Source organism: Furipterus horrens, unplaced genomic scaffold, assembly GCF_987537825.1.
Source record: "Furipterus horrens unplaced genomic scaffold, mFurHor1.1.pri manual_scaffold_17, whole genome shotgun sequence".
Lineage (NCBI taxonomy): Eukaryota > Metazoa > Chordata > Mammalia > Chiroptera > Furipteridae > Furipterus > Furipterus horrens.
The window spans coordinates 110,308,895-110,330,967 of NW_028327187.1; the positions used below are offsets into that span (position 1 = coordinate 110,308,895).

At 42.3% G+C, this 22,073-nt stretch overlaps 1 protein-coding gene across 3 annotated transcripts in view; it reads right to left on the bottom strand.

Moving 5' to 3' along the window:
* NHS (NHS actin remodeling regulator) overlaps nucleotides 1–22,073 on the bottom strand; it is a 371,143-nt gene that overhangs the window by 67,293 nt on the left and 281,777 nt on the right. The window contains exon 1 of one of the 3 annotated variants that reach the window (XM_090264508.1): nucleotides 21,288–21,513. The exons of the other annotated variants lie outside the window; for them this stretch is intronic. Within the exon in view, the coding sequence (XP_090120634.1) occupies nucleotides 21,288–21,513 (226 nt within the window). Of the gene's footprint in view, nucleotides 1–21,287; nucleotides 21,514–22,073 lie in introns of those variants that run through there. 3 annotated transcript variants of the gene reach the window in all.

The following is a 22,073-nucleotide window of genomic DNA, read 5'->3' on the forward strand; positions in this document are numbered from 1 at the left end:
CCTGACCCTGGGTCCATGCAGTTCCCTCAGCAACCTCTTCCTCCCATGCCAACATTGAGTCTGGTTGCTGCACCCTTCGTCTCTCTCGGTAGTGAATTGCTACCTATTACATTTATCAGGCTGTTCTTCCAAAATAAAAACACACTTTCTCACCTGTTCTCTAAGAAACTAGCATTTTAATTTTAGGATTTCAGAAGCACGTCACCCCAGATAATGAAGAACAAGCTTCTGGGGATGCTGATGCCACCACCAGTCGGCAGACTTCATATTGAGTAGCACTAGTTTACAGAATGGGAGATCGAGGCTACAAGTCAGGTATTACATTGAACAAAAATAAATTAGTGACAGTCAACTATTTTGCTCTACAAAAATGATCTTGAGAACTCAATCTAATAATTAGATCAAACCTCAAGTTAGCTTTAACAGAGGGGTCATCATGATCTTAGATGGTGATAAAGTACCTGCTTTCCAGCAACTTGGACTGAAAGTAGCCAGTCTATCACCAAATCATGACACATTTGTTCCAGTTTTCCAGGCTTTCATGTGTAAGCTTAAATCAGAGTGGAAGGAACAGGGGCTTGGCTCAACCCTTGCTTCATTAGCCCCACACCCCTTAAAGAAACACTGGCAGTTTTAAAAGTTTACAAACAGGTTAAAGTATAAAAAAGATAAAACTAATCAGAATAAGGAATTTTATCTTTTAGGAGAGCCAAAGGGATAGTTAAGAAATACTTCCAAGATTCAGAAAAGGGTGAATGTCACAGATGTTTTCAATATTTGGAAAGAACCACATGTGGTTGGTTACAGGGATGACCATGAGAATCATCCTGTGGTACTCTTAAGTTCCTTGGAAGCAGGGAAGTGGAGAGGAAAGATGACACTCTGCCCACAAAGATTAATATGTTTTTAAGTCTCTTCTCTCCTGCTCAAACTACAGATGTGACATCATGAACACAGGCATCTTTGACATTCTAGGGAAGAAAGTAGAGCTAGAGCGGGAAAGGCAGCTTAGAAAAAGCATGTGAAATCACCTTTTTATTCAGGAGACATTGCACACAACCACTGGATGTAAGAGGAAAAGGTTCTGTTTCCAATATGGTGCATGGAGCCTCTCTGGTCCTCCTGGACAGGTCCTTATCTTGGTTCGATTATAAAAGAGTAAGGTAATTAGCACATGATATCGAATTATATATGCTAATAAATCTCTTCTCTTAGGTAGAGACCAGTCTCCTAAAATTTACTTAAGAGATTATCAGCAACAACAGAAAATTTAAAAATACTTACAAAAGACCCCACATACCACCTCCACTGCACACATTTAGAATTCTAACTTGCTAATTAGTATTTTTGTAGGTAAAAGAAAAGTGATGTCCTTTATTGGGCCAAGAAAAAGCTATAAATACATGAACTGCAAGCCAAAAGGAATTCTTTTCTGAGGACTTTTCCATCCCCAAAGCCTAGACATTTATTATGAGTTCTGTGTTCTCTATAAAAGACACAGCATAAGCTATATGAATGGGGTATACACTGAACCTGGAGTCAGAAAAGATGTGTTCTCTTGTGACTCAATTAGCCTGAATCTAGTTGAGTCTGAAGGGATAACTTGGGAGATCCACTTTCTATGATCTATGGCTCTTTCCCTTTCTATCTGCCCATTGAAAACAGGCTCAGAGAATGAAAAAAAGAGTTTGGGTTTCCCCATGACAGGAATTGAGACAAAGGTTCAGGTCCAAGTAGTTTGTTTAGGAGGTAATACTAGAAGTATACCAGAAGTGGGTGCAGAAAAGTGAAAAAGGGAAGTGAAGGAAACCAATAAAAGGTGTGCTTAAGAGCGTATTATCACTGTGGGTAACTGAAGATGGATGGCATCAGGAGCCAGTGCAGAACACATGCACCTTAGAGGCAAGGGAGTTGGGATTTTATCTACCAGTTCCTTTCAGTCATTGGTTGAGGGCTGCCTAGGCACCAGAGCAATATTTTCCTGGTAGTTCTAGAAAAAGTAGGCTCCCTGACCAGAGAAAGCCCTCAGGCAAAGAGTGCAAGTCCTGGGAGATATAAGTCCAGCTGCTGTGCACTGAAGTGATAAGGATAAGGAAATATAGTCAAGACACCAATAGTCTTTGGGGTTTTAGGAATGTAACCCTCACAGCACACAAGCATGTGTGTTTCAAATTTGGGATATCTTCATTGTGCAGCTAATTTTATCCTCACCCGAGGAAATTTTTTAAATTGCTTTTAGAGGGAGGAAAGGAGAGAGACAGAGAGGAGAGGAGAAGAGATGGGAGGGGAGAGGAGGGAAGGGGAGGGGAGGGGAGGGGAGAAGGGGAGTATTGACATAAGAGACAAACATTGATTGGTTCCCTTCTTGTACATACCCCAACGGGATCAAACCCGCAACCTGGGTAAATACCCTAACTGGGAATCAAACCTGCAAAGTTTAGGTCTATGGGACAATACTCCAATAAACTGAGCCATACTAGCCAGGGCAACAGCTGGCTAATTTTAAAAGTTTTCTAATGCCAAAGTGGCTTAAAATAAATTTTTTCTCAAAATCTCCCAGTGTGGCAGTGAGGAACCCTGATCAGATAGCTCTGGATCCTGGTTGGAACACTAGCTGGGAAGACTGTGGCCTGCAGGCCTGGCTGAGGGGAGGCTGACTTACAGGGCCATTGATGAGGCCCCCTGGCTACTCCCAGGGTCCCGCCTCCTGTGTGGCATTGAGCAGGTTACTGGACCTCTAGAGGCCTGTTTTCTTCTCTGTCAGAGATCCAGGCGTGATAAAGTATCCTAGGTTCATCTTGTACACTAGTTGCCCCAAACCTAAAATCAGCCCTATCTCCAAGAAACCCTGGTTCCTCTCAGAGGGAACAGACTTTAGAGACCACATTCTGCATGCTGGGGATATTCATTGTTGCTGGGTTGTCATTCACTATAGGCTTCTTCAATAGACAGAGCTAGAAAATATGTAAGTTTCAGAAGGTGAAGATAAATCATGAGTTCAGGCTGCTATTTCCAATTCAAATCTAAGATTACAGGTTTTAATTCAACTTCCTTGATTTTATCATTAATCTCTTTTCTCTTAGGCTGAAAATCTTGATGCTTAATGACAATGGAATAATTTATTATTTAAATAGCCTCAAAATGACTACAATAAAACAACTGAATTTAGCTTTAGATTTATTTTTGTTTTCCTTTTGTCTTCAGGATATTTTCTACTAGAAATGGACAATAAAGAATACTTTGTTTATAAGTCACATGAAATGATCGAAGGTGTTGAATGCAATGATTATTGAAGACCTGTCCGTTCCCCTAGGTACAATAAAATGAGAAACTGTGAGAGGCTCCTGGCTACCTAATTTAGGTGGATATAGTTCATAAATAACTAAAATCCATCAAAAGTTTCTGCATTTTTAATTTACATTTTATTGAGAAAACCATACAAGCCTTCTTGCTGTTCATGCTCATCTGCCCCATAGGTTGCAATATTTAGAAAACTAGGAGTTTCTTCCCTTCCCTCCTTGTCTCTTGGCTACTGGCACTCAGAGGAGCTGGGCTGGGTTTGTTGAGTAACAACACAGAGAAGCCCATGTAGTGATGAAGAGAGCCTTTGATCTCCAGAACACTTGAAAACTCAAGCTTGGAGGTCTTGGCATTTATCCCAGAGATCAAACACATATGTTAGCACCTGCAGGGAAAAGAGAAATGAACAAGCCATTTTTGAACACAGAGCCTATGATGGAAACTCCATAAGGAATGGCAGAATCTACTGAAGGCCATGCGCCCATCAGAAGCTATGAGAAGCCTCCCTGGGGAATCTCTCTACTAAGAATTTGTCTGAGTGGACCACACACAGGGATCAGACCACTTCACTTATGAATGACTATGAATGAGCCCAAATACCAAAACACTAGATTGAGCCATATGAATTTGATCAATTTTTGTAGGTCAAAATAGTTGGGTATTGCAATGACTGGTGTGGCTCAGTTAGTTGGGTATTGTCCCACAAAAGGTTGTGGGTTTGATTCCCGATTAGGGCACATGCTCAGGTTGCAGGTTCAGTCCTGGTTGGTGTGTATGTATGCAAGGGGCAACCAATTGATGTTTCTGTCTCACATCGATGTCTCTCTCCCTTTCTTTCTCCCTCCCTCCCCCTCTTTCTAAAAATAAAATAAAATAAAAATTAAAGAAAAATAGGTATTGTCAATTTTATATGGTTCAACTTTATAGCTCTTAGATAAGCATATGAGGATCCAAAAACTCTGTAATCTTTCAAAATGGATAAATGGCCCCCTATTTCCACCTTCCAGATTCAAGGCATATCTGTCAAGTTTCTCTTCTCAGTTTGATTTGCTAAGGAGGCAGGCAGAGGTGAGAGAAGAAGGGAAAAGATACATATACAGGCAACTGACTCCAGAGGGTCTCATTACAGAACAATGGCCTCAGGCCCCAGTCATGGCCAGCATGGTTCATAGGTCCACCAACCTATCTCCAAGTGTACTGGAGTCCCTGTCTAATCACACTTGGGTCTGGGAAATATAAAGTGTCATCACTCATTAAGTTAAAGGTACTATGCAGATGTACTTTAAGGAGAAAGAGATGTCATCAGTGCCCTCAGGAGTTTATAACCTGGTAGTGACATAAAACAGATTAGATGATAATCCTAGGTAGGATCAAGTGTGTACCTTGAGAGAGGCACAGAGTGCCACAAATTCAGAGAAATTCTCTGTGGTTCAACAAGGAGTATAGGGAAGAGGTAACCTTGAAGGAGGGGGAGAGTTGATGGAAAGGATTAGCAGGAAAGTTGGAAAATACTGAAAGAGAACCATATGAAATTTCCATTTTGAGGTAAGAAATATTTGAATACTGGCAATTTCCTATGAGGCAATCCAATATGAAAGTTGGAAAGTCTCACAGTGCAGGTCCCAGGAGGACCACTGCAGCTAGATCAGGAATTGTGGGAAGTATAGGGGGGCAGGTTAGAGGCCACCAAGGAGGAAAACAATACCACTTAGCGTGTTTATGAACCAGGCACTGGGTTAGGCTCTTGATAGAGATAATCTCATTTGGTTCCCACAATAAACCCGGAAGGCACATTTGATTATGTCCAATTTACTAATATGCACAGAGAGGTTAAGAAACTTGCCCAATGGCTCAAAGATTATAAATGCTAGAGCCAAGACTTGAAGTGAGTACATCTGATCTCCACTTTCTGCCTTGCTAACCCACTTTCTAAGCTACACAGGACCAGATGTCCATTTGGGAAAACAATGATCATCCTAGAAAAGAAGAGAGGAATCATTCAGTGGAGAGCCCTCATGTCTGGGATGAGGAACCTGCTACATAATGGGGAATGTCTTAGTTGGCCCCCAAAGCAGAGCTCAAGACAAGTTCTTTAAGGATTGATGTGGGCTTTCTTGTATATTTTTGTACCTTCTAGGTAAGCAACAGTCTTAGAACACTGATATGTTATAGAAGCTCAATTATGTGGGTTGAATGGATGTGGCTAAACTCCATACATGGTTTAAGCTATGCATTTTATGGCCCTTTTTGTCTCCTTTTAGTCTGCCTCCTTTCTTTTCCTGGTCTCTTTCCTCCCAGATCAATTCTACTCAATATCCAGCTCAAGCTGTATCTCCTCCATGAAGACCTTCAGGACCCCCAGGGCCCAGTTGATTCATTCATTCATTGAGCAATGAGAGTGATTAAGGACCTCCCATGTGCCAGGCACTGGAATATAGTAGTGGACATGACAGACACAATCCTTGCCCTCATAGAGCTTATACCCAGGTAGGAAGAAGGCCAGGAAATAACCCAATTAATAAGGAAGCATATAATCAGTTAATAATAAGCACTCTGACAAAAAAAAAAAAAAAACAAAAAAAAAACCCACAGGGGGATGTGAGACAGAGCAAAGGTAGTGGGAGGCACAGCATGGAGGAAATGACAGTGGAGACATGTGACTAGGAAAGCCTGAGATTCTCAACTAAGTATCAGATGTACCAAGGTAAGGGAGAGAAAGAGGCTCCCTATCCATATGGAGCTGACCTCTAATGGAATGACCTCTTACTCAAGTTCAGCATGGCAATCTGGCCTAGCTGATTATTAAAGTAATTTCCTCTTCTTCCTGGGTACACAGCTGGATGACATTTCCTAGCCTCCCTTGCAGTTGGATGTGTGCATGTATTTAGGTCTAGCAGTAGAATGTGAGCGGAAGTGATATGCACCACTTCTAGCACAGCCCATAAAAACCTCCCACACATTTCCCTTCATGTTCTTGATACCTTAGAAACCATATACTGAAGATGGTAGATCCATGAGATAGAAGGAACCTAAATCATTGAACTTCAGCTAGGAGAGGAGCTAGTCACCAATGAAGAAAAACCCATTTTTGGACATTATGCAAGTTAGGAATAAACCTGAATTTTATTAAGTCACTGAGATAGATATTTGGAGGTCATTTACTGCAGCAGCTCACATTACATTAATTCACTTAAGTTACTGTATCATTGCCATGGCTACTCATTTGGCCCCTTCTGGGCCTATGACATAGTTCCTATTGTATTACTATTTACCTCTGTATTTTCAGTTCACTTTGCCTTTCTGTAGGTCCCATCCCATCAACTCAGATAGGCACAGTGCAGTCAGAGGCCTGCTCTTCTTAGAGAATGCGTTCCTATCTTATCTGCTCACCAAAATGGAATTCTGCTTTCACTGCTATATCCTGCCAATGGATGCTTTTATAGTTCTTTAAGTCATTTGTATTTTAGGTAGAGGAATGGTCAATGCTTTCATCTTTTCTCTTTTAGTTTGCTTAAAAGACATGTTTCTAGACTACTACAAATATAATCCTTATCTCAATCCTTCCCCAAATTATGATCATTTCTGAATTGGTGGGGCCAGGGTCAATGTGACAGTACTAGCCATACATTGTTGTAGTTGCTATTCCCCTGTCAGACCATATGCTTTTTAGGACAAAGTATTTCTTCTCTATATTTCAACATCAATAAATGCTTGCTGAACAAATAAATAAGGTTATTTAATGTTGTTAAATACCCTGGTATGCTTTGGAAATAATCTTCAAAACCTTTTATTCTTCAGAAAGCATCTCTAAAGCCAACCCCTCAATTTACACTCAGCATTAACAAAAGCTTTACCTTGAAAACCAGATGCATAGAAGTCAGGCTGAATTACAGGTTGCTTCGAGGCATCCACAGAAATGAAGATTGCACAGGAGGGCACACTAAATATGACTCTGCTTTCCTGCTGCTCTGTTAAGTGCTGGCTTTTTATCCCCCTTTGCTTTTTCTTCCCAAACTCTATCTTCAAATTATCTGTATTAGTCTACAGGCAGAGTCAGTCTTTGTCCTGACATACACCTCTGTAAGTCACCTACCCACTGAAAGCTGCAGCACCCAGTTAGCCAAAACGCTGTGCTGGATTTCTCTTCAGAGCTAAACCTCAGGAAATGAATGGGTTCCAAGGAGTGACTGTGGCTAGCCCATGCTGAGATGCCTCTTGAGTGCCCTCAGACCAAGTTGGCCAACCCCACACAGGCTCTTGCCTTCACAGTGACCTGCTCTAGATATCAACTTTCTTTGAGGGTCACTGATCAGAGACACTAAGGCCAAGCCAATTTGGTAAAAGAGCAAGATCAGGAAAGGAATGAGCCCAACTGGGTAATGACGTTCAGCCAATGTTCTGACACTTTTTTTTTTTCACTTTCTTTTAAAGGCTGTCAAACCGATAGCTTTGGTGAGCACAACATTTATTTGCCTTTATTCACCCAGGTAAATGTTTGTTCTTTCTAGAACAAAAGCTACTTGGGACAAGTGACAAACAAAGGTAACTAGATTCTCATCCCTCTCACCATTGTGTTAGCTTACCATTGTGCCCTTACAGGTCATTTTAGATATTGGGCATTGGCTGACACCCATTCCAGAAATATCAGTGTCCTCTGTGGGAGAGCTTTCTGCACATCCACAGAGAGCAGGATCCACTAGGGTTATCTAAGCAATCTGTTAGTTCAAGGGTAACAAACTAGAAATTCTCTCCTGGATGAATTCAGTGGAGCAGACAGTTCAGGGCCTGAACTGTGGGTCTATCAGGGCCTTTTTAGTAACAAGTATGGATTTAGGGCTATGGGTTGGGATAGATTCCAAAAGGCACATCTCAAAAATTAAGAAAATCCCAGTTGAATATTCAGTTGTTAGTGTGAACTCAAAGATTGTTAGGCCCTTCCTTTGCCTGTTGTTTCACTAGACTGCACTTTCTCCATCACTATCTCCTTCTACTTCCTTTCTCAGTCCCCTTCACACTCCTTTCCTTGCAGTTCTCAATAAGGGCCTGGCCCTCTAACAGACCAAGACTAGCCTGCCCTTTTTTAGATATATTACATTTTCCAGCCTGTAAAGAAATTCCTGTTATTGGTAGTTTTCTCCATTTGGTATATGGGACAAAAGTAATAGCTCTCATGACCGTGACAAGAATGAAATTCTTGAGTATCCAGAAAAATCAGACTAAGAAACTGGAATGAATAGTCATGCTCTGTTCTTCACCCTTTATCCATTAAAAAAAAAAATAATGACATTGCTCACTCAAATATTAATCAGGCACCCACCATGGCATGCCATTGTCTAACTTTGCCTTTGTTCCTGCAACTTATTTCTTCCCTCATTCTCCCACAACTTCATGGGCTGAAGGTGATAGTGATGTCAACAAGTTTCCATCTTTCTCTGAATATTCTTTCAAGAAATACTTATTGACCATCTACTGAGTTCTATCCCTGCATGAGGCACTGAGATACATGAGGTCTCTGTCCTCCTGGAGCTTGCTGTCTAGTAGCAGAGATCGATGACAAATAAACATACAGATATAATGTAAAGTGGTGAGAAATAAGAAGTGGAGTAAGAGGGTAAAAAGTGATAGGGTCACTGTTTTGGAGAGGGTGGTATAGCAGATAAGCTCAGTTCCTTGCCAGCATCCCCTTAACATTCATCTAGACATTCTGAGGGGCAGTCCCTGTGAACTCTTGAGACTCTGCCTGGGGGTAATTTTTTTTTATGCTGGCAATGGAAGAATGCTTGGCCCACAAGCAGAGCAAGGAAGAAGTATTAGAGAATGCATGTCCCCGACAACAGCCCCCAGCAATGACATATGCCCTCCTCTGACATTAAGCTAACTCAGAAGTGTGGTCTTACCTCTTCCAGAGTTCCTCAGCAGGACTGAGCTTCAGATGATTGCATGGTGACTGTTTGATAGCACATGTTCATTCGATCCATTCCCTTCTCTGTCTCACCTCCCCTTTACCCTACAGGTGTTACCTGGACTTACCACTCAAATAAACCACTTGTACTCCAGTCCTTGTCTCAGGGTATAGTTCTGGGGGAACCCAAACTAAAATAGATAGTTAGGGAAGGCTTCTCTGCCAAGGTGACATTTGATGCCATGAAGACGAGAACTAAGTGAAAATGTGCAGTGAAAGAATTCTAAGGAGAGAGAACAGAAAGCCCAAGGCCCCTGGGTGGGATCATGTTTGAGTATTTGAGGAACTGCAAAGCCAGAGTGCAGGAACAGAATGGGTAGGGGGAAAGGGTTTAGAACATGCCTTTCTTACTTCCCTCATTTTATAGTTATAATATCTCCTTTAATCCTTTCACTATGTCTTCCAATTGATTCACTTCTCATTTCTGTGATGGCTCATTTTCTGAGAGTTCTGCAATTTTATTTGCAGTTTTATTTCCCTCTATTTAAATATGTCTATCACTGATTGGTGCAGGGATGCTGGGAGACTGTGCACAGTCCTCCTTAGGGAGGCAGCCTCCAGGGGAAAAGCAGCAGGCTCTCTTTAGCAGCACCTCACCCCGAGTTTTTTAAAAGAAAAAAGATTTTTCATTTTCTCTTATCCATTGTTATTATCATCTTCAACAATGACACCTCCTTTATGTGCTGAACCTTGTGCCATTTGCTTGGCCTTCATAATCTCTGATCCTCACGCCAGCTCTGAAAATCAAACAGTAACTAAAGCCCAGCCCAGGGAGGAAACCTTCCTCCTATTTTACCCTCCTGCAGCAGATGAGGCCCTCCTCTTATACTTTTGGCTACACATGACATACCCCAGCAGTGATTCCCACAGCCATAGTACCTTCACCATGCATTCTGGGCCCTGCTGAGGCAGCTACTTTGATACAGAACAGGCGTTTCCAGATCACAGAGGATATGGAGTTCTCTTTAGGCAGCTGGCATGAGCTTAGCTCAGATGCCTCCTGGAGCAGGACTGCTTTGCTGCCTCCTGGGAGGTTCATCATCAAAACTTCCCACCCTGACCCATATCGTGCCTCTCTCCATTTGTGCTTTTGGCTAGAGCTATTGGCTAAATGACGGCAAAATCTATTAGTGCTTCACTCTGCTCACAGTTCCTTCTGAAGGACCTGGCATCTACAAATCAGCAATAAGCAAGCCCTGAGGTGATAACTATTAAGACCTAAAAGGAAAACCAAGGAGACTGAGCTCTATTGGCAAAACTAGTCTGTGCTCTGTGTGGGTAGTGCTCAGTAAGCCCCTTACTGTCTCTGGGTCTTAGGTTTCTCTCGGATTGATAGAAATAACCAATAGGATTCTGTTTTACTCCTTTCTAATTATTCTTCAAAGTGTTTACCAAACATCCATGTATATACATCTACACTTTCCCACTTTCTGTGCAGTTCGATTAGAGCCAAAGGACAGAGTATTGGCTACTAGCCAGTGAGATGTGGACAGCACTAATGCGTGCATACCACTTTGACACTTGGTCTTTATAAACCTGTCTAAGACCTTTGCTTCTCTCTTTTCTTCCACTGCTTGGTGACAACATGTTCTAGACTTACATCGCACTTTCTGTGAGAAAGAAATAAAACTTTCATTGCATTAAGGCACTAACCTCTGTTGGTTTATCTGTTATCATAGTGTAGTACATCCTAATAGTTTTTCTTTATTCTGCCTGTTCATTCATTCATTTATTCATGTGTACTTTCAGATGCCACTCATTTACTTGGTATTAATAGGCTACTAAATGCCTAAATACTAGTACTTTAGCCTGAATAAACCTTGGGTTCTTCCCCTGGAGGAGATGGATATCTAGGTGAGATATGGCAAAAGAGAAAATAATAATAATAGAGTGTGGTAAGTGTATACTAGGTGCATAACATTGTATTGTGTACAGAAAAATAAATATTCAGAGGCCTTTACCTTTATAAAACTTCAAGCACTAGACCCTCCCTAGTTTCCTTCTTTAGCAGACTCCTTTCATCTAGGCAGTGCTCACCCCTGCCTACTGCACCAGTTCTAAAAAACTCACGTTTACCATTGCTTTCTATCAGCTCATCACTTCATATCAATCTTTCTGAAGTACTATTTCTACAGTTCAAGCCCCTGTTTGAAAACGACCCAAGGGTTTTTCATTGCCTACAAAATGTCCAAACGCCTCAATTTGGCATTGATCCAGTTGTGGTCTATCTTTCGAACATTATTTTCCACTTCTCCTTCACCCAAAGTTTCCCCTTCAACCAGACAGGCATAAACCATGTCCAAAAGTGGACATCACTTGAGATCCCACTTCCATGTCTTTTCTCACACCATTCTTTCCCCAAGACTCCCCTCCTTGTCTGCTTAAGTCCCTTCTTCTCTTCAGTATTAATGTATTCAACAACTTAAATGAAATGAAGGATTCCTTGGGGGAAAAAAATCTAACAAGTGACACAGGAGAATAAAACTATAAAGTGTCTCATATCTTCTAAAGAGATTGAATTCTTAATCAAAATGTTTCCCACAAAGAAAATCCCAGGCCCAGATGGCTTCACCAGCAAATTCCATAAAACATTTTAGGAAGAAATAATACCAATTTACACAAATTCTTTCATAAAATAGAGAAGAAAACATTTCCCAACTCATTGTATGAAGCCTATATAACCTTGATACCAAAATCTGATGAAAGACATCTGTAATAAGATATAGGGGTAAGAAAGGATGTAGTAAATACTGTCAATATCAGACAATATAATTGTGTAGGTTAACAACCCTATGAAATCTACAAAAACTACTAGATAGGGTGACTTTTAAAAAGTCACTGGATATAAGGGAAATATATAAAATCCAGCTGTATTTAAATATATATTCATATATACATACTAGTAATAAAAATTGGAAAATTAAATAAAAAAGAATACCGTTTGCAATATCATAAAAATATCAAATACATAGGAATAAATCTAACAATAGATGTGCAAATCATCTACACTAAGAACTACAAAACATTGATAAGAGAAATTAAAGGCCTATATGATCCAAAGGTAAACTATATTCAAGAATTGGAAGAGACAACATTGCTAAAGATGTCCATTCTTCCCAAGTTCATCTATAAATTAAAATCAAAGGCTAATCAAAATCCCAGCATTTTTTGAAGAAATGGATATGCTGTTTCTAAAATATATATGAAAATGCGTAGGTTTTGAATAGCTAAAACAATCTTGAAAGAAAAGAACAAATTTGGAGAATTTATACTACCTTATTTCAAGACTTACTATAAATTTACGGAGGTCAAGATGGTGTGGTCTTGGCAAGAGAGGACATATAGATCAATGGAGTAGAACAGAGTCCAGAAATAGACCTACATAGGTACAATTGTTTGATTTTTTTTTTAAAGACATTAAATCAATTCAATGGGGGAAAAGAAAGTTTTTTTTTGTTTGTTTTGTTTTTTTCCCAAATGGTTCTGGAACAACTGAATAATACACAAGATGTAATTACAGAAGGATGATAGACATAAACATAAAAGGCAGAACTATAAAACCTCTAGAAGAAAATGCATGAGAAAATTTTCATGAACTTAAGGGAAGCCATAACAGAAAACAGTGATGAATGGACTTGGTTAAAATTTAAAAATTTCTGCTCATTAGAAGAACACCATTAAAAAATAAATTGGCAAGGTGCAAACTGGGAATAAATGTTTGCAATTTATATAATTGACAAAGAAATTTCATTCAGAGAATATAAATAGCTACTACAAATCAATAATAAAAAGAACTCAACTACAAATGAGGAAAAGACTTAAGTATACATTTCACAAGAGAAGCTATATGAATGTCTAATAAGCACATGACTACGTATTCAACATTATTTGTCATCAGAGAAGTTCAAATTAAAAACACAATGAGTTATCATTTCATTCCACTGGAATGACTGCTGACGTACCAAGTGTTTGGGAGAATGCAGAGCAACAAGGACTCTTGATACATTGCTGGTGGAAGTGTAAAATGGCACAACAGTTTTGGAAGAATCTCTGCCAGTTTCTTATAAAACTAAACATACACTTACCCTATGACTAAGCAATTTCACCCCTTGATATTTATCCAAGAGAAATGAAAACATAAATCCACAAAAAGACTTGTACAAAAATATTCGTAGCAGCTTTCTTTATTAAAAATAGCCCCAAATTGGAAATAGCCTAACTAAATGAAGAAACAAACCGTGGTATATTCTTAAAAAGAATTATTGCTCAGCAATAAAAAGGAATGAACTACTGGTACATGCAACAACATAGATAAATTTCAAAAATACTATGCTGAATGAAATAAGCTAGACATTTATTTAAAATTGTACTGTATGATTCAATTTATATGAAGCTCTTGAACAGACAAATCTAATCTATGTAACAGAACTCAGAACAGTGGTTGCCAAAGAGGGTGGAAGATTGGAAAGGGGTACTGAAAATTTTGGGGTGATGGAAATGTACTGCAGGCATACCTCACTTAACTGCACTGCACTTTATTGTACTTCACAGACACTGCGTTTTTTACAAATTGAAGGTTAAGACCCTCCACCAGCAAAAGGATTACAACTCATTAAAGGCTCAGATGGTGGTTAGCACTTTTTAGCAATAAAGTATTTTTAATTAAGGTACATGCATTGTTTTTAAGGCATAACACTACTGCACATTTAATGAACTACACTTTAATGTAAACATAACATACATATACACATACTGGGAAACGGAATATTTGTATCCCTTGCTTTTTTGAGGTAGTCTGGAATCAAACCCACAATATCTCTGAGGTATGCCTATGTGTATATTATTTTAGGAGGTAGTTAACAAATGTATATGTCAGAGTTCATTGAACTAAACACTTAAGACCTATATAGAACTTAATTGTATGTAAGTGTTATCTCAATAAAAAAAATTACTGCCTCTCCCTCCTCAAAAACCATGTTAGGTGCTACTGTATTGTATTGTTACACATATTTATTATTTTCATATGTGGTTATCCATTTTAAACTTTGTTAGATCCCTCATCAGGACTTGCACAATACCCTGAGACACCATATTTGTTGAATGAATGAATGAATGAGTAATAACCAGACAGTATAAAAGGGAAAGGAAAGGTAAAGAAAAATGAGGCTATGATATCACACACATTTCCACTCTTTCTATTTTCCTGGGAGTTGACACCATTGCAAACACAGGTCCGTATGTCCCAAAACTATAACCCAATATCTAAGAAATCTTGCTTTTATTTATAATAGAAAAAGGAGGCAAGAAATTAAGAGAAATCTTTTGTCTCCTATATTTGTAGGTAACACCACATAATTATTACTCTATTTATTATCTCTAGTAAGATAGTCCAAAAGACATCTGATGAATCACCTTTTCATTCATAAAACCCTGCTTATATCTTTCATCGCTTTTATCCTCCTAGAATAATAGCAGAGAAACAGTGCTTGATTGGCCGGCATTATCAGGCGCTATTGGAAAGGTCTAGATAAGAGTGCTGAACCACCTATTAGTATTCTGCATGCACACCCTTCTCTATAACCCAGAGTCATCCGTATCCTGGCAACCCTCAAAATTTCATTCTCATTGAACTGCTAGATCTTTATCAAAATATAATTATAGCCTTAATTTGAAAGATAAATTTTGATTGCCAGTGCCATGCCCAAAGGAAGAAATAATCAGGTGGAAGACTGGTTAGGCGCAATTGTTAACCATATAATCAATGTCATGAATCACCAATCCCCGAAAAAAAAACTTAGGAGGAAGTTGTGAGGGGTAGAGTAAGGAGGGCAAAAAATCATTGAGGTATCAGACTTACTTATGACTCTGTTACATTATATTTGCTCATTTTCTCATATTTTTGCTGAAGTATTTTTCATCTCCTCCAAATGAAAGAGTTTAAGGAAAGCCTATCTTGTGTGTCCTGCTTCTGTATGTGCTACAGGGCCCAACCCACAGTAGGAATTAATCTTCTATACAGTCCCCCTATGTTGGGTCACATTTCCTGGAAGTAGACCTTGGGATAGACATTAGTGTGTGGGAAACTTAGTAGGAAATCCTCTTTGGGCCAACTCCTACAGAGGAATTAAGCATGACTGGTCAGAGAAAGAAGTTGGGCTGTGATACAGTTACAACAAAGGTTTGGCCTGTCCCATGGGGGAGCTCTGGAGCTGAGATGGCCCTGCAGAATCCTGAATTGAGGCAAGGGGACCGGTCATTGGTTGTGTGCTGACATGGGAAGGGTTCTGACCTTAGGCAAGATAGCTCTCTTCAGCCAAGGACAATTCCCAAAGAGGGACTTAGTTATGAGCTGTCAGCCACCAGTGCCCAGATCTGATGAATGAGTGCTTGGGGAATGAATGCTTGAATCATGATGAGGAAGAGGAATTTTGGTGGTGCATCAAAGTAGCCACTGCACTCCCACTGGCTATAATGATTCAAGGGCCTGGGGAAGATGATCTGCAATAGAATCCTGACAACTGAACTTACTAACCCATTTCTGCAGGAGAGCACCTCTACCTTATGAGGGAGTCAGAGGCTTCTGTTGTGCATGCTAAGTAACCTCAGAAGGTGGACTTGCTGGGAGATCAAAAACAGTCTTGTCTCCTGATACAATTGGTATGCTCCTGACTTCCTGAAACTGTCCTTAGTTTATAACTGAGAGTTAGTACTGATATCTTTTTAAAACAAACAAACAAACAAAAAAAAAACCTTTTTAGAGACACAGTATAGGAGAGGCAAAAGAGCAGAAGTCACACACTTCAGTTCCCTTTCCTTTCGGGCCATTACATCTACAGCATTGGTACTTTCATGGGCATAAATGATTCATTAGTTTGGAGATGGAGAAAGAACCAAGCATATACAATAGCCCCTCTCCATTGGAGTAAAAAGAATGGTCTTTGTTTAACCTACATTTTAATGTACAGTTAACTTCTGATACCTTTGGGAATCATCAGATTTGGAAATACAGAAGCTTCAGACTTCACCACTGTGGTGGTCTGTTTCCATGCCTACTGGTATTCATACTCCTGGCTAATTCCCTGCCCTGGAATCTAGCCTGGACATGTAACTTGCCTCATTCTGTTGGTAAAACAAGTCAGAGGCCCACCCTTGAGAAGTCCTGGAAGCTTCTGCCTTTGTGCTCTTGGTAACCTTACACAGCTAGGTAAAAAGTTCAGTTATCCAGCTGGACAGACTATGTGGAGAGACCTCATGGAGAGGCTCCTAGCAAAGGGAGAAGCCCTGATATTAAATAGAAAGAGAAAGAAGCACAGCCAGCCCACAGTCCCAACAGCCTAGTGCTAGCCCCCATGTTACATACAAAATGATTGACCACCAGCAATATTAGCAGAACTGCCCAGTGAGCCCATCTCAGACGGAAGAATTTTGAACCAATAGATTGAGTGTTGTTCCTTATGTCAGTAAGTTTTGGGGTGGTTTCTTATGCCACAATAGATAGACAAAACAACCCTAACTAGCAATTTACTCAAGAGTCAAGTGACTGTTCGTCTTGCCCCACCCCCAACAAATCAACTGCCTTTTAACCTTGTATGGAAGACTCCTTCCTCATTGGATGGCTGCTTTTCACAAGGAAAGAACCATTTTTATTACTTCACAATAGTTACTGCCTACCCAGTGATGAGTAGGCCAACAACTTTTTAAAAGAAAAAAAAAAAAAAAAGCCTCGCTGAGCTGTGGTAACTGGAGGTTGGGGGTTGGGCTCCCTTACTAGCTAAGTAGCTCAATCCTTTGTATCAATTTCATATGCTTGGGGCTCAAATTCGTGCCTCAGCAAATTTACAAACGACTCGCTATCAGACCTTCAAGGTCACTCACTAAGAGAGGAAATTCAGAATATTATCAAATCCTGAGTATCATGGTCTGTGTCAATTGAACACACCAGTGAGGGCTGGACACAGAGCCCACCAGATCAGAGATGTAGTATAGTAAAATAATCCAGGGCTGGATTTTGAAACTAGATCCCCTGGGATAAAATCCCAGATCTATCACTTGTCAGCTGTAAAACTTTGGGCAATCACCCTCACTGTGCCTCAGTATCCTTATCTGTTAAGTAAGGATAAGAATACAGAGAAGGAAAACTCTGATTCCAAAAAACCTCCGCTGCTTTGCGGCATACCTCTTCAGGGGAAAGGCTAAGGGAGTAAACCCCGACAGAAAATCCGGAGCCGGAGTCCCTAAGGCGGTTTGACGTTGTAGTCAACACCGGCAACTCCTGCGGCGCACCTGAAGCCAAGCTGTATTGACTCCGTCTTTCCCTTGGATCCTTCAGCTGCGAAGAGAGGGGGGGTCTGCTGCATGGGCAACAGCAGACCCTCCATATCACCCTGCCCAGGCTCTGTAGCTTCAGCTTCACTGGAGAGGACACTCCAGCGACATCGCAAGATGTCGATTCAACACGGGAGGAGACAGATACCGTGTCACTCCCGAGTCGGACTGCACAGCCATTCTCGGCGGTGCAGATAGACTCTTAAGAAGCTACACCATCGTCTCTCGAGACGGACGGCTGCCGACGGGAAGGATAAGAATAGTCCCTGCTTCCCAGAGTTATTGTGAAGGTTAAATGAGTTAATACACATACGGGGCATAGGCCAGTGCCTAGCTATTTTGACTCTAACTATAAGTGGTTCTACTTTAAGAACTGGAAAAAACTCACATGGAATTTAAGTAATATGAATAGTTGTTTTTAGTGATTATACAAGATTAAAGGCTGTCCAGTGACTGTATATCAGCTTTCTGAAAGTACATCCAATATAACTGTTTTCTTAAGAGTGCAGGGTGAACAGATCATGGTGGAAGGAGCACTGAGCCAAGAGAAGGAGATCTAGGTTCTGATTCCAGACCTGCTGTAAACTAGCTGTGTCATATTGGGCAAGTGATCTCTAACATGGGGATGACAATGACCTTGCCTAAAGAGGCTAGACCAGATGGTCCCTCTAGGAGCCTTTTTATGTTTCAGTACCTCTCTAAATCCCTATTGAGACAGGAAAGGGAAGGTGGAATTACTACCATTTTAAAGATGGAAATGTATATTTGGCCACATGAGTTGTCCACAGTCAAATCCAAATCCCAAAGCAGAGCCAAAAAGAGGGTCTTCAGTGAGAGACCCTATTTCCATGCACAGACTACATTTCCCAGTCTCCATTGCAGTTAAATGTGGCCATGTGATTGAGTTTTGGCCAGTGGAATGTGGGTGGGGATGATGTATGCTACTTGTAATCCCCCATGCTTTCTCTTTGCCCTTTTGCTGGCTAGATGCAGAGGAACCCAGGAGGGACTCTGAGGTCTTAGGGAATGGTAGAACCACAAGAGGGCATGAGACTAAGCTCCCTGTCATCACATGCAAAAAGCTGATTGGACTTTATGTAAAAAGAAATACACTGCATTGTGTTAAACTCCTGAGATTTGGGGTTTATTTGTTACAGTATTTAGCTTTCCTTGACCAATACACTCAGTGTGAGTCTCTAGTTAATTGCTGATTCAGGTTCTGAGTTTCAAAAGGAAGCAGGCCCTTTCTAGTTAAGAGCAGGGATCGTTGACATCTTATTTGCTACAGGCAGAGCCAAATCAAGGACATCTTTATAAATCGAAATCCCAACTCATGGTCTTCCCATCTACTCTTCTAAGTGGGCTAATGAGTTACCTACTATTGCACTGGACCTTTTCACTACATTGAATCATCATAATCTTGATGATCAGTAATCCCGAAACACAAATAATGGGGACATTTTACCAATAAACCAGCAACTATTTTCAAGTCTCTACTGGAAGACTAGAAAAATGGTGGATTTCTCAGAGGTTCTGTTTCCTGGTCTCTTCTTTTCCCCAAATCAAGCTCTCTATCTTAATATTTGCTTAGTGATTATACATATGACCTATAGAAAATAAAGATAACATGTAAAAATCAAAGTTTACTTTGAAAGGGATGGGAAAATCACCTGGTAAGTTCCATATTGAATAGAGAACTGATGGTGGGGATTCACACCCTCCCTCATGAATTCCCATGCTCTTTAGTTTGTTTCCTTCACTGTAGAAAAATTAGGCATTTACATTTTTTCAGCAGTTACTGGTGCATTTTTGCAAAAAAGATTTCTATCGTTCAACCAAATCAAGAACTTTTTTCTTCAAGCTGGCCTTTGCCACCTCTGCTGCCAAGGAAAAGGTGAACATAGGGGGAGTAAAAGCTTTGGAAAATAAATAATGGGAGAGGCCCAGCAGGGACTTTGGGGATCCAGGACCCACAGGAGGAGACCTGGGGTTATACTGCAATGACTGAAAAGTCTCCATTTCTGTGGTACCTTCCCCACGAGCTGGGGGCCACCTCCTTCAGGCAGACTGGGTACTGCTTGCTTATCAGGAAGAGGTTCCTCACTTAACCGTCCAGGGCTTTCCATTTAGAAAGGAAAGAGTGGCACCCCAGCTACTATCTGCACCCAGGACCCTTTGGTTTCTCTATATTCTGGGCCAAACTCCTTTGGGGGGAGTGGCCTGCTAGCCCCTAAAGCACGGAGGAGGAAGCCCCATAGATATGGCTGGTTGGAACTCAGGAAATATAAAGCTGTAGATGTCAATGGCTGGGGCTGGGGAAGGGGCCTCTATTGCGGATTCCCTCCCCCAATCTTGCAGCCCAGTATATTTGGGCCTCACTATGAATGGACGAGCTGCTGCCCTTCTCACACAGACCAACACCCCAGCATCATCTCTTCCTTGCTTTGAGATTGGAATCTGAACTATTCTGAAGGATGTGTGGATCTGGTCTCAGACTGTTTGGGGGCCCAAGTTTGGCTCACACTAACACATCTGGGAAGGGAGACCCCATCTTTGTAATAGTAGGGTCAAGCTAAGCCACATCTCCAGCCGCAGGGCTATTTTTAGATGCTGTTATCTTTGCCATGCTCACAAGCAGCTGTGAAAAACAACTGGTAACCAGGAGCACAAAACTGCAAAATAAAAACCTCATAAAACAGGCTCTCCCAAACTCAAGAGCAGACCATGCTATGGCTAAAATACGTGCACCATCATGGCAGGGCCTGCTTAACCTTTCCCAGAGGGGGCACCAGGTGGGGCTTCGCTCTTTTACTGCCCACACATTTCTGGCATGGCATGCCCTGAGCAAGTCCAGCTTTGGTCCACCAGTCCTGGCAGGGCTAGGCAGCCGGGCAGCCCCACTCACACCCACAGCTGGTGACCCAGGTGGACAGGTGTGCCAAGGGAGCGGGCTGCATTGGGTTAACACTGGCACAAAAAGAAAAGCTCCCGCTCTCTTGCCTCTTTTCCATCTCATCCTAACAGTCTCTCCCTTACAGCATCACAGACAGCTCCATGACAGTGAAACCCCTGCATAGGCAAAATGTCACTCAAAACCAAGTGGCAAGGCAAGAAAACAGGATGGGACACCAGGTAGGCTCCTGGACTTCTCCCCAGCTCTCAGAGCTCCCAAAAGGCTGAGCCTCAAGGCACCCTGCCACTCGCAGCGCCCTCGACTTCCCATGTCCTCTGCAGAAAGACCACCACCAGCCACTGCAGCCCTTGCAGCCCCCTCTACACAGCTGGTAAGGGCCTGGGCAGCCCTGTGGAAAAGTACTGCCCCGCCCCAGAATCCGGGATGGGGGTTGGGGAGGAGGCGGCAAACTTCAAAGCTGCAGCTGCAATATGCTTTTTTAAAAAATAAAAGACCCCTGAAAGCCAGAGTGCTCCCCTCGCCTTTTGGAGCTGTGTGCAGTCCACCTTGACCCCACCCCCACCCCCGCCCCCGCCCCGCTCACCCTCACTCAGCTTTGCCAAGGGGACCGAGCTTTCAGACCTCAGCCAGAGGGATTTCCTCTCAAGCTAGCACACGCTGGGGTTGCGGCGCTTGCCTCTTCATTCCCCCAAGTTCACCCACCACCCAGAGGTGTGAAAAATTAGTTTAAATTGATGTCACCCGCCCACATCCCCTCCCCCCAAGCTGGTCCCATCTCACACACACCCGCGTGGCCTGGGCTGCGAGTCGTGGAGCATCCCGGGGGGTTGCGGTGGGGCGCCGCGCCGAGGCTAGCCTCTCCCAGCACCCTCTCAGGATCGGGCTCGGCCCTGGGAAGCCCGCCAGTGCATCGTTCCCCCGCTGCAGAAATCCTACCGCCCGGGCGCCCTGGGCGCGCCGCCGGGCCCCGTGCCGGCTCCCCGGGAATGCGGCCGTCAGGTGAGGTAGGCATGCGTGCTGCCTCCGCAGCGAAGCAGCAGCTGCCTGGAGCGCTGGGCTCCGGATCTGCTTCTTCTCCCTCTCCCCGCAAAGGAGAGGCCTCTCAGGGGCTTTCCAGCGCCTTGTTGCGTTAGGACCGCATTCCCCTTTCCTTTCCCCCTTTATCTTAGTTTCTCCTTCACATGCAAAAAGGGAGATCGTAGGAGTCCATGCCCAGCTCCAGCCTAACTCGGTCCACAGGCAGAGAGAGAATTATGAATGGATGCTGCCTTCTGATGAGGAAGTCGACTGGGGAGGTCTCTGCGCACGGCGCGCTCCATCAAAGCCGGGGCATTGGCCCCTCCACTGCTTCAATGCTGCAGGCTGAGACACCTAATTGACCACTGGGAAATCAGGTGCCAGGAGACCTGGGCGGGACATAGCCCCAGGGCCATGTAGGGATCGCAGGGATCGAGCGCCTTGCCGGTGTAGACAGCTTCGATTTACAGCCCAGTGAATGGAGGGGAATGCGGCAGCCAAACCTCCCCGGCAGCCGGCGGTTGCAGCAACACTCTGCAGACAGTCGCCCGTCTC